This window comes from Balaenoptera acutorostrata, chromosome 1 (genome assembly GCF_949987535.1).
Source record: "Balaenoptera acutorostrata chromosome 1, mBalAcu1.1, whole genome shotgun sequence".
NCBI lineage: Eukaryota > Metazoa > Chordata > Mammalia > Artiodactyla > Balaenopteridae > Balaenoptera > Balaenoptera acutorostrata.
The window spans coordinates 37,202,880-37,215,793 of NC_080064.1; the positions used below are offsets into that span (position 1 = coordinate 37,202,880).

A 12,914-nucleotide genomic window follows, 5' to 3' on the forward strand; every position below is an offset into this window, starting at 1 on the left:
CTGCATTGGCAGGCGGATTCTTAACCACTGTGCCACCAGGGAAGTCCCAGATCGCTTGTCTTTTACCTTTTACTAAAGATTTTGTGGAGGGGAATGTGTGGGAGGTTGCCTTCTCATCTAAGAGGGAAAGTTTCCAATGTTTCATCTATTAGGTATGACCTTTGCTATAGTTTTTTCTAGATAGCTCTTACCACACTGAGATTCAGTTTTTTCAAACTTTCTTTCTATTAAGATGATTGCATTGTGCATCCCTAGATGGCACATTATTCCTTTTGCATACTGCTAGACTCAATTTGCTAATATTTTGTGTAGAGTTTTTGCATCTATGTTCACGAGTAAGATTGCTATATAACTTCTCTAGAGCCTCACTTACAGCTGGGGGCAGGGAATCAGAGAACCCAGTTCCCAACCTACAACTTCAACTTGGAACTGCTTTCTAAAACAACAAGTTGGCTGTATCTTCTGTTTCTTAACTAGGAACCTCTTTATATTTCTACACATCAGCCATTTGTCTTTTTTTTTTTTTTTTTTTTTAATTTTATTTATTTATTTATTTATTTATTTATTTATTTATTTATTTATTTTTGGCTGTGCTGGGTCTTTGGTTCGTGCGAGGGCTTTCTCCAGTTGCGGCAAGTGGGGGCCACTCTTCATCGCGGTGCCGGTACCGCTCTTCATCGCGGTGCGCGGGCCTTTCACTATCGCGGCCCCTCCCGTCGCGGGGCACAGGCTCCAGAAGCGCAGGCTCAGCAGCCGTGGCTCACGGGCCCAGCCGCTCCCCGGCATGTGGGATCCTCCCAGACCAGGACTCGAACCCGTGTCTCCTGCATTAGCAGGCAGATTCTCAACCACTGCGCCACCAGGGAAGCCCCCAGCCATTTGTCTTTGAAAACCCACATACTTACCCTTATTTAAGTAAAACCTCAAAAGATTCCACTACCAATTCTCAAGTGTTTCTCTCCACGAAAGTCTTCGCCAAGACACAAAAGATTTCATTAAACTGGGGAGAAATGTGTATGTGTGTACCATGCATGCCCATCCTCCCATGTACTCGTTGGTCCCCCAACGTTTGTGGTGCCTTTGTACCTACCAACGAAAGCCTTTCTTCCATTGTAGAGAATTACCCCTAAACGTGTTCTTACTGGGTAAAAGCTCCTGACAAGAAAATAAAAGGTGGGACTTCCCTGGTGGCGTAGTGGTTAAGAACCCACCTGCCAACGCAGGGGACACGGGCTCGAGCCCTGGTCCGGGAAGATCCCACATGTCGCCGAGCAACTAAGCCCGTGCGCCACAACTACTGAGCCCGAGTGCCACAACTACTGAAGCCCCCGCGCCTAGAGCCGGTGGGCCACAACAAGAGGAGCCACCGCAAGGCGAAGCCCGCGCACCGCAACAAAGAGTAGGCCCCCTGCTCGCCACAACTCGAGAAGGCCCGTGCACAGTAACAAAGACCCAACGCAGCCATAAATAAATAAATAGATTTTTAGTTTTAATTTTTTTAAAAAGAAAACCTTAATTTCTGTTTTTCAAACAGATAATACTGTTAATATTTCTCACGTAGTCTACACTGCATTCTGGTATGCAGATGAGCTAGTCAGGGAAACAACTTTGCCCTCGAAGTAAGGGGAGAGGCCAGCAGCACTTGACTCTGCAGCTGGGGGGACAGCTCATTTCCAAGCCCTGTCTTCCATGCAGCAAGCACTTGTGTTTACCCGCTGTCCTATCACACCGCATTACCTGCCCCCTTCCAGCTCTGCCTGTCTGGAGTTCTTTTCTCTTTACAAAAATATTCAGTCCTCTGCCATCTTCCCAGGCTCTCCCGCAGCCCACCCACCCCTTTTATAGCACTTGTCACCAAACTGTTCGCCGGGCCCAAGAGGCGTCCTATGCAGATTTGCCGAACGGCTGAGTCAATGCTAGATGGAATGAATGACTGCGAAGCAGCTACAGAAAATGCCCTCTTTAAATTCTAGTCCCCTCCTCCTCCCTAACCGAATCTGTCCCTCCTTTTGCTTCCACCACTTCCTAGCTGTGGTACCTTAGGCAAGTGCTTTACCTCTCTGTGCCTCATTCCCTCAAATGTCCAATAGGGATAAGTCATCATGCTATTGCAAAAGGAAGCTCGTTGGTCACAGGGATCGTCACGGGGACACTGAACGGAGAGCCCTCAGCACAGAGCCTAGGCAAACAGGGCCTCAATAAGGGTTCGTCAGAAAGGAAAGTTTCTCTAAACTGCTGTCTACCTTGCCTCCTTTCTCATTTTCTGCTACACATCCCCACCCACTTGCTCTGTCTCCCTCTCACCCCTTGTCTTTCCCCATCCTGTCTCCCTTTGAAGACCCGCGGTCCTTCCCTCCTCCACGAAACCTTCTAGATTCCTCAAAGCCCTTTGGCGGCCCTACCTCTGTGGGGCCTCCAGCTCTTTTCAGCCTCTCAGCCTCCAACCCTTCTTCCTCCGGCTCTGGCTGGTTCTGTGAGTCCCAGGGGGCCTCGGCCTCCTCCTCCCTCTCCCCTTTAACCACGAGCTCCAGAAGGGCAGGACTGAGGGGTCGCCGGCCCAGCTCCCCCCACGCCTGGCACAGTGCTGGCCAGTAACAGGTGCTAAGAAAGGTCGATAAAGAGTTGGGGGGGACGGGGTGCTGCTTCCTTGCGAGGGTGGGGAGTGGAGCGGCGGGCCTCTCCAGCGCCCCTGCCTTCCCCAGCCATCGAGCTGATCAAGGACCTGGTCAACTACGACGTGTGCCCGGCGCTGCTCAAGGGCCTCGTGGCGCTGCTGATACCGTCCTTCGAGGAGACCAGCAAACAGCAGTCCCAGATCGTCAGCGGTAGGGATCCGCTGGGATCGGGGTGGTGGACCCCGACGGGGCAGGGTGGAAGACGAGGGCGAGGGGTCCTCCAGCCTCACGGCCACTCCCTCTTGCAGACTCTTCGGTTCTGCAGCTCACCGCCCACCTGCCGTTGTTCTTGCAGCAGGCCGCGGCCGCCAAGGCCATCGGGTAAGCGGGCAGCAGGTAGTGGGCGGATGCGGCAAGCCAGGCCCGGCGCTGCCCCGCGGGCCCCCAAGAGCGCTCCGGCTGCCCGGAGGGTCCCACGGGGCCGCCGCAGCCCGAATCCCACCCCCACCCCACGCCACCCCCGCCCAGGATCCTGGCGCGAGGCAACACGAGCCTAGCCGAGGAGATGCTGCACCTGCGCGTGGTGCACAGCCTCATGGCCGCCATGGGCAACATGGACCACAGCAACAGCCAGCGGCAGGCCAGCCTCACGCTAGAGGTGTGCTGGGCGGCCGGGCGGCGCGGCGGGCACAGCGCGTGGGCACGGCAGTCACGCCCCCTCGCCCGCCCACGCAGTACTTTGTGCAGTTATTCCCAGTGGTGGAGGAGCACGTGCGCAGGTCCATGGGGGAGGAACTCTACAAGCTCTTCCGTGTAAGTGCTCCCGCCCCGCCGCGCCCCGCGGGACGGAACAGTGCCCCTGTGCACACCCCAGCGCACGGCCCCTCCCCTTGTACACCCCACACACAGATCGGCCTCGGGGCCGGCGGCGGGAGGGACTGCCCTGGCTTGGGCTTCTCCGCCTGGCACCCTTCCGTCCCCTTTCCTGCCCTTCCAGTCAGGCTAAGGGCCTGACCGCAGCCTGCAACCTCCATCTGCCCACGCCCAACTCCGAGTCCAGGCTGCCCTGGCATCCAGCCCAGTTCCCCTTGCTCCTGTCCTCAGAGCAACGCCGAGGACTTGTACGTGAAAATAGATAGCATTCAGGCGGACATCTTGGCAGCCAACAAAGTCAATGTCACCAAAGGTGAGTGGGGTGTGAGGGGGCCTGGAGCAGAGGTGCGGTGGCACCCAGACTCAGGCTCACCTCCCTGTCCCCAGAGCTGTATCTCAGTGGCCTCTCCGACAGCACCATGAGCTTTTACTTTGGCCATTGTAATCAGGGTCAGGTGGCCTACATCACACACTTCCAGAAGGAGGCTGTGGAAGAAAAGGAGTAACAGAGCCTCCAAGACCAGCCAGGAAGCCAAGGCTGTGTGGCAGGGAAGCCTGGCAGAAGGAAGGAGCCAGGGCCAAGCCCCGGTTGACTCCTCTTGGCCCTTGGTGGGAGGCTGGGGTTCTGCCCGCCAGAAGGGGAAAAGGAGAGCTGGCTGGGAAGGGTTCAATAAACAAACAGTCTTGCTATCTATCTGGCGTCCGTGTGTGGAGGGCAGAGGGAGATCTAGTGAGAGTTATGACGATGGGTCGGGGTGCCCCTGCTCACCAAGGAAAAAAGCTGGTCTGAGGGGAAGGACCACCAACGTCGTAGACGATTCAAGGGCACAGCCTGAGGAGCGGGCCTTACCTCAGCTCCCTGCTGGCCCCCGCGCTCTCCCCTCCAGGACACCACACCCACCTGGTTTTTCTCCTGCCTCTCCGGTTGCTTCCTTTCATTCTCTTTTGCTGATTCCTCCTCTTCAACCCAGCTGCCTTCAAGGTGGAGTGAGGCAGGACTCTGACCTGGAGCCTCTTCCCTACGTTTACACCCTGGTGATTCCATTACTCTAAATACCACTTCTGTGCAACGACTCCCACATTTCCATTTCCAGCTAAACATTTCTACCTCATTGTGTTGTCGACGAAAAATTTAATCAGTCGATCGAAGAAAGCAATGGAAAATTTTTATTCGAGCCAAATTGGCGGCGTATAAGCCGGGAGCAGCCTCTCAGAAAGCTCCAAGAACTGTTCTGCCTGTGAGAGGTCAAAGCACAGTTATCCAGGGCTTTGTACGTTAAATGACGTACACAGTGACATTCACACAATCCAGATCTACACCTACAGAGCAAGTAATGGGTCATGGGTCATCAGGGCCCCTTACAAGATCAAGAAGGAAGGTTATCTCCTAAGGAGTTATCTTGTTGATACTAGGAGAATGTCGCTCTTTACAGTTGAGCAGCTATTTCTGCCGGTGGAGAGGTTGGGTGATGCATGATGCAGATACGCAATGCACAGTAGAGGGAAGAGAGGAGGCCACAGGGCAGAGAACATTTTTTATGTTCAAATTTTCCTTGACTTGCCTTAGAATATGGATTTGTATTTCATCAGTGTCCAAATCTGAACTCCCAGTCCTGTGCCATCTTCCCCAACTCAGCTGATGGCAACTCATCCTTCCTGCCACTCAGAACAAAATCGTGGTGTTCTCCTTGATGTCTCTCTTTAACCTCTGGATCCATTCTGTCTGTCGACTCTACCTTCCAAATATATCCAGAATCCAACTATGTCTCACTACCTCCATTGCTAATACTCGGGTCCAAGCCACCATCATCTCTCCTCTAGATGACTCTGCTTTCTGCCCCATTCTCTTTGTCGACACAGCGGCCAGAGTGGTCCTTGTAAACTTCAGATTCTGTCACTCTGCTCAGAACCTTGCAGGGCTCTCCATGTCACTGAGTAAAGCCCAAGCCCTTACTGTTATGGCCTCCAGGGTGATCTAGTCTCCCATGACTCCTGAACTCTCTCCTACGTCCCTCTCTCTTCTTCACTGGGCTCCAGACACATTGGCTGTGTGGTTCTTGAAGTTGACAAAACAAGCTCCTGGGGCTTCCCTGGTGGCGCAGTGTTGAGAATCTGCCTGCCAATGCAGGGGACACGGGTTCGAGCCCTGGTCTGGGAAGATTCCACATGCCGCGGAGCAACTAGGCCCGTGAGCCACAACTACTGAGCCTGCGCGTCTGGAGCCTGTGCTCCGCAACAAGAGAGGCCGCGATAGTGAGAGGCCCGGGCACCGCGATGAAGGGCGGCCCCCGCTCGCCGCAGCTAGAGAAAGCCCTCGCACAGAAACGAAAGACCCAACACAGCCAAAAATAAATAAACAAATAAATTAATTAATAAAAACAAGCTCCTGCTTTAGGGCTTTTGTGCAGACTTTTCTGCTGAACACTTGAGAGAGGTTCTGTTCCTAGACCTCTCACGCCAGGTGTCTGCATGGCTAACTCCTTGACCTCCTTTCAACTCTTTACACAAAAGGTATCTTCTCAGGACTTACCTGGTGGTGCAGTGGATAAGACTCCGTGCTCCCAATACAGGGGGCCAGGGTTCGATCCCTGGTCAGGGAACTAGATCCCACGTGCACGCCACAACTAAGGAACTGGCGAGCCACAACGAAGGAGCCCGCCTGCCGCAACTAAGACCCGGTGCAACCAAATAAATAAATAATTTTTTTAAAAAACAAAGTTATCTTCTCAGGGAGGGTTACCCTTTTTTAAGTCGCATCCCACGCTACCGACCCCTATACTCTGACCCCCAACCCCTGCCACTGCTGTTTTTTCCATAGCACTTATTTATGTGTTATTTATTTATTGTCTGTCTCCCCACCTGAATGTAAGCTCCAGCAGGGCAGGGATATTTGTTTTCATTACTGATATAGCCCAGATGCTGAGAACAATGCCTGGCACATATGAATGAACGACCGAGTTACTGCGAGGGAATTGTCCCTCAAAGTCAGAGGACATGAAGTCAGATGGCAGTAATCCTCCAGGATGCCACAAGAGGGCATCACCGGCCCCGATCTTGTTGGTCAAAGGCAGCCTAACTTACCCCAAACTGGGATTTTGAGCCTCAGCTTTCCTCTATTTGGGCGGAGGGAGGAGAGAAGAGTTAAGGAAATATCGGTATGTCTTCCATAAAGCTAAATGGATTTCCTGTTTTAAAGACGTGTCCTGTCCTTTGGTGTCAAGTCACTCTTACTGTTTTTAGTCTTGGAATGGCCTTTTTGTAGAATCATGATTTTTAAAATTAGTACCGCAGAAATTTTTTGGAAATTTTACTAATTGGAAAATCCAACAATCTGGAAACCACTGGTCTAAGATGATAATAGTTTAATAACAATGGAACTTTTTAAAAAATGAAATCTTAAGGGACTTCCCTGGTGGTCCAGTGGCTAAGACTCCACGCTCCCAATGCAGGGGGCCCAGGTTCGATCCCCGGTCAGGGACCTAGAGCACACATGCTGCAACTAAGGGTTCTCATGCCGTAGCTAAAGATCATGCATGCCGCAGTTAAGACCTGGCTCAGCCAAATAAATAAATACTTTTTAAAATAAATAAATGAAAATGAAATCTTAAGTATAATACAAATATCCAAAACAAATATACGTTACATGAAATTTATCACTATACATTTATTTTCCCCCAACTTTTTATTCCCCAAAGTTCAAAACTACAAAAAGTTGAAAGAATGAGTACCTATGACACATTTTCTTTCTCTCTTTCTGTTTACTGGGCTATTAGAAAGTTTCCGATAGCATGACATTTCACTACTAAATATTTCACATTACGTGTCTATAAGAATAAGGCCGTTCTCCCACATAATTACTATATCATTATTGTGGTAGTGTGAGTCATAGCCTCCAAATACATCCACATCCTAATCCCAGGAACCTGTAGATATGTTACTTCACATGGTAAAAGGGATTTTGCAGGTGTGATTAAGGATCTTGAGATGGGGAGATTCTCCTGGATTGTCTCGGTGGGCCCCAGGTAATTACGAGGGTCTTTATACGGCAGGAGGATCCAGAGTTAGTTAGGAGATGACACGACAGAAGCAAGAGATTTGGAGTGCAAGGAAGGGGTCACAGGCCAAGGAATGAAGGCAGCTTTCTAAAGGCAAGGGAACAGATTCTCCCTTGAAGCCTCTAGAAAAGAATGCAGCCCTGTCAACACCTTAATTCTACACTCCTGACCTCCAGAACTGTAAGAGAATAAATTTGGGTTGTTTTAAGTCGCTAAGCGTGTGATAATTTGTTACAGCAGCAAGAAAACAAGTACAATTATTAATTCAATACTGTCATGTGAAACAGAGTACATATTAAAATTTCCACAAAGGTACCAAAAGTGTACCTTCTGCTTTCTTCCTGCCTTCCTTTTCTTGGTGTGTTATTGGGTTTGGTCCAGGATCCAGTTAAGGTTTGTATATTGCATTTGATTGTCATGTAGTATAAGCTTTTTTTGGTCTGTCTCATTTATGCATTGTATTTATTTTGGGCTGTGTTGGGTCTTCGTGGCTGCGCGCGGGCTTTCTCTAGTTGCGTGGAGCGGGGGCTGCTCTTCGGTGCGGTGCGCGGGCTTCTCACTGCGGTGGCTTCTCTTGCTGCCGAGCACGGGCTCTAGGCGCGCGGGCTTCAGTGCTTGTGGCACGCGGGCTCTAGAGTACAGGCTCAGTAGTTGTGGTGCCCGGGCTTAGTTGCTCCGCGGCATGTGGGATCTTCCGGGACCAGGGCTCGAACCCGTGTCCCCTGCAGTGGCAGGCGGATTCTTAACCCCTGCACCACCAGGGAAGCCCTAAGCTTACTTCTAAAGTTAAAATTTACAGCAATTACTTGCTGTCTTGATCCACATTAGAAACTGGAAACTACAAAAAATCTCGAGCATTTCCTTTACCTTTTCTTTTTTTCGGCCGCGCCGCGCGGCCTGCTCGGTTTCAGTTCCCCAACCAGGGATAGAACCCGCGCCCTCTGCAGTGGAAGCGTTGGAGCCCTAACCACTGGACCGCCAGGGAATTCCTAGGATCTCTTGTTTTTAACAGTTCTAGTTCTAAGGCTAAACTACCTCATCAGAAAGTATATATATAAATATGTATCATGGCGCCTGCGCCGCGCGGGAGCGAGCACGCAAGCCCAGGGCGCGCGCGCCGCTGGCGTTTCCTCGGCGCGGAGGAGGGGAATGAAGTAAGGGGGGCGGGGGGGGGGGGGTCGTCAGCTTTGGTGTCTGTGTTGGCCAGTTCTGAAATCTCCTTGAAGGAGCCCTACATTGAGAAAGATCAAAGCAGCAGTCTTTGCCAACTGGGGAATGGACCGTTTGAGTTCCTTTAGCAATGATCCCTCTGATAAGCCACCTTGCCGAGGCTGCTCCTCCTACCTCATGGAGCCTTATATCAAGTGTGCTGAATGTGGGCCACCTCCTTTTTTCCTGTGCTTACAGTGTTTCACTCGAGGATTTGAGTACAAGAAACATCAACGTGATCATACTTACGAAATAATGACCTCAGATTTTCCTGTTCTTGACCCCAGCTGGACTGCTCAAGAAGAAATGGCCCTTTTAGAAGCTGTGATGGACTGTGGCTTTGGAAATTGGCAGGAAGTAGCCAATCAAATGTGCACCAAGACCAAGGAGGAGTGTGAGAAGCACTACATGAAGCATTTCATCAATAACCCTCTATTTGCATCACCCTGCTAAACCTGAAGCAAGCAGAGGAGGCAAAATCTGCTGACACAGCCATTCCATTTCACTCTACAGATGACCCTCCCCGACCTACCTTTGACTCCTTGCTTTCTCGGGACATGGCAGGATACATGCCAGCTCGAGCAGATTTCATTGAGGAGTTTGACAAGTATGCAGAATGGGACTTGAGAGACATTGATTTTGTTGAAGATGACTCGGACATTTTCCACGAATTATAAGAGACCAGGGATTAATCAACCTTAGAAAGTTTCAGTTAATGGAACGGCGGTATCCCAAGGAAGTCCAAGACCTTTATGAAACAATGAGGCGATTTGCAAGGATAGTGGGGCCGGTGGAACATGACAAGTTCATTGAAAGCCATGCATTGGAATTCGAACCCGGAAGGGAAATCAAGAGGCTCCAGGAATACAGGACAGCAGGCATTACCAACTTTTGTAGTGCCAGAACCTATGATCACCTCAAGAAGACTCGAGAAGAGGAACGCCTCAAACGCACTATGCTCTCGGAGGTTCTCCAGTACATCCGGGACGGTAGCGCCTGCCAGCAGGGGCTCCGCCGGCAGGCTGCCATTGATTCTGGCCTGAGTTCTTCCGTACCAATGGCTTCGAATTCAGGTACACGAAGTGCACCGCCCTTGCACCTCACTGGCCTCCCTGGCACAGAGAGGTTGAATGAAAAAGAAAAGGAGCTCTGTCAGGTGGTGAGATTGGCCCCAGGAGCCTATTTAGAATACAAATCTGCTCTATTGAACGAATGTAACAAGCAAGGAGGCTTGAGACTGGCACAGGCAAGAGCACTCATCAAGGTAGACGTGAACAAAACCCGGAAAATCTATGATTTCCTCATCCGAGAAGGATACATCACTAAAGCCTGAGGCTCTCCGGGCCTGGTGGGCCAAAGGACAGTACGGGCATTCTGGAGTTTTGTTTTTGAGCTGAATTCTCCTTGTAAAAAGAGGGGAAGAACCAAGGAAACCTTAAGTTGTATGAATGTCTACTTTCTTCTCCCCCCTGCTTTAAAATACTGCTGTTTTTGGTATTCTGCTGCAGAGTTATGTGCGAGATAAGCTATTATTAACTGTGTGTGGGCATTCATTCCTAACCCCTCTTGTAACTAAAACAAGAACCACAGTACCTCACGTCACAGTGTTGGTAGAAATAGAACTAAACCAGTCCTTAGTCCCAGGAGTCCAGCTCAGATCCTTGTACTTGCTTGGGAGGTTGGTTTTCTGATTATCTGTTTTGTCTTCAAACATTACAGACAGATTTAAAATAAAGAAGTTATAGAGAGAGAAAGCTTTCTCTTTCTGTCTGAGGATTCTTTTCAGCTGACAACTTATGTTTATGAGCAAAGAGGAGGAAAATCTCCCCATGATGGTGTTGATGGTGTTGTCCCACACTGCATCTTCAACTTTAATGTCTGGCTTTGTAAGTTGCAGTCTGGCTGTCTAATCTGCAGTAGACTCTTGAGGAGGTGACACTGGATATAAAATGTCTCTGTTATTTTTAGAATTAATGGATTAAAATGTTGTGCTACTTCAAATAAATAAATACATAATAAAATAAACATGTATCATACAAAAATCAACCAACTATACTCCAATTTTTTTGAAGTTTTTAGAAAAGCCAAGTTCCACAAGTGCAGCAGTTAGAACCCCAGTCCCAGAGACGTGGGTCTCGCCTGAGGTGCTCACGTACTGCCTTGAAAGACCTTTGCAGACAAATAGGCCCAAGCCTCCACTTGAATTCAAGACCTAACCAAAGCCAGGTTAAGCGGATACTCTACAGCTAGCAACCGTCTACTGCACGATTGACTTGCCCCGTGCCAGGCCCCGTGCCGAGCACAAGAAGCAGTTCAAGTTCATGCGGGGTGGTCTTCAACGTGCAAACATAAACCCGAAGCCCTAGGAACAAAGTGCGTTCTGCAGCTCCGTGAGTATATGCATTTCTGAAAACCGTGGGGCCGCTCAGGCTAAGGAAACGGTGGGCGCTTGTCTCGCGTCTCCTCCTCCCACCCACGGGTGCCGCCTTCCTCTAACCAAGATCAATATCACCGCCCCACGCTACCACACGACTCCGCGAGCACCAGCTTCACCGTCCACACCAGACCCGCTTTCCGAAGACAACTTCACAGGAACGGAACACCACACCTTGCTCCCACAGAGGAGTCCAGCTGCTTTACGAATAACAGCCAGAAACCGCAAGCACGGCTCGCCACTCACTGTACTTCACTGGTCTCGCGCCGCCAACCGATGGGACTCCAGCTGCTTGCCCGGGTTCTGAAACCACACGGACATCACGCGCCTCACCGCGAGAACACCAAGAAAACAACCATCAAGGCAGAAGACACGACACACCACACACCGAAAATCATCGCTGGACAAAAACAAATTGGGACACACCGACACAAACACGACCTGCAACCAAACCAGACTGCTTTGCCAACCTTTGCAGAACAGGGAACGCTACCGCCGGAAACACAGAAGAACACAACATTCCTTTACTTTTTTGTACAAGATTATTAGCCTTGTGAAAACAAGACCTCAAAAAATTGACGAGAAACTCGGAGTTGTTTCTCTCCACGGAAATCTTTAGTAAAAGGCGAAAGATTTATGCGTTCTGAAGAGAAACCAGAGTATGACGTCATCTCCTCGCACACAGTCCTCGGCTAACGGTAAGTCCCAAGTCACCAATGGTAACTATTTACCCGCAAACAACGAGTGAGTTCTGCCATTGTTTCAGACAATCCTCTGAAAATATCCTGATTTCGAGCGGGGGCGGGAGTCCAAAGAAATACAAGAATCTAGCCTTTTGAAAGTAGGCAAGACCCTGAATGCAACGCATTGTGGGTATGTAAATGAAGCCCAGTCACCAACCTCGCGCTTCGGCAAATGCCTTCGTTTATTAGTTTTCCTGCTCGGTCTAGAGCCACCACCAGGGGGAGGAGCAGAAGCCAGATAGGAATATAGTCGCCGAGTCCAACCAGAAAGTCTGTTTTTTTTGTTTGTTTTTGTTTTGTTTTGTTTTGCTTTTAAGATACTTTCACAGGTTGGGGCAGATTTCCCTTTTTTTTTTTTAGTCTTTTTTTTCTTCTTCTTTTAAGTTTTATTTAAATATTTATTTATTTATTTTTGGCTCTGTTGGCTCTTTGTTGCTGCACGTGAGCTTTCTCTAGTTGCCGCGAGCGGGGGCTACTCTTCATTGCGGTGCGCGGGCTTCTCATTGCGGTGGCTTCTCTTGTTGCGGAGCACGGGCTGCAGGCGTGCGGGCTTTAGTAGTTGCGGCACGCGGGCTCTAGAGCGCAGGCTCAGTAGTTGTGGCGCACGGGCTTTGTTGCTCCGTGGCCTGTGGGATCTTCCGGGACCAGGGCTCGAACCCGTGTGCCCTGCATTGGCAGGCGGATTCTTAACCACTGTGCCACCAGGGAAGTCCCAGAAAGTCTGTTTTATTTTATTTTATTTTTTTTTAAGGGACGACATTTATTCCTTTTCCAAATGTTACAGTAAGACCAGGGGGAAGAAAATGGTCTTAGCAGTTAGAAAAAAAAAAAAAAAGTGCAAATCTGGGGTTTGGCCGTTAAAAGTTATTTACAACAATGTGGGGGGAGGGAAGACAAGAAGTTGTTTCACATTACAGACCTCCCCCCAACCCCAAAGCTTAATACTTGCTTACAAGTCAAAAAAGAGACACAGTTGATTCACAAG

General features: G+C 49.9%; 1 protein-coding gene, 1 non-coding gene and 1 pseudogene across 2 annotated transcripts in view; 2 read left to right on the plus strand and 1 right to left on the minus strand.

The window, feature by feature from the left end:
• ARMH1 (armadillo like helical domain containing 1) overlaps positions 1-4,455 on the plus strand; it is a 48,588-nt gene extending 44,133 nt beyond the window's left edge. Inside the window, exons 8-13 of the mRNA XM_057544967.1 lie at positions 2,703-2,825; positions 2,924-2,996; positions 3,144-3,273; positions 3,351-3,428; positions 3,720-3,801; positions 3,876-4,455. Of these exons, the coding sequence (XP_057400950.1) occupies positions 2,703-2,825; positions 2,924-2,996; positions 3,144-3,273; positions 3,351-3,428; positions 3,720-3,801; positions 3,876-3,994 (605 nt within the window). The 3' untranslated portion in view covers positions 3,995-4,455. The remainder of the gene's footprint in view (positions 1-2,702; positions 2,826-2,923; positions 2,997-3,143; positions 3,274-3,350; positions 3,429-3,719; positions 3,802-3,875) is intronic.
• A 4,346-nt stretch (positions 4,456-8,801) lies between these two features.
• Positions 8,802-11,367, plus strand: LOC102997994 (transcriptional adapter 2-alpha-like; annotated as a pseudogene).
• Positions 11,368-11,733: 366 nt separating this feature from the next.
• Positions 11,734-11,849, minus strand: LOC114236583 (U5 spliceosomal RNA). The gene has a single exon (XR_003622502.2). It is a non-coding gene; the product is annotated as a U5 spliceosomal RNA (small nuclear RNA).
• Between the last annotated feature and the right edge of the window lie 1,065 nt (positions 11,850-12,914).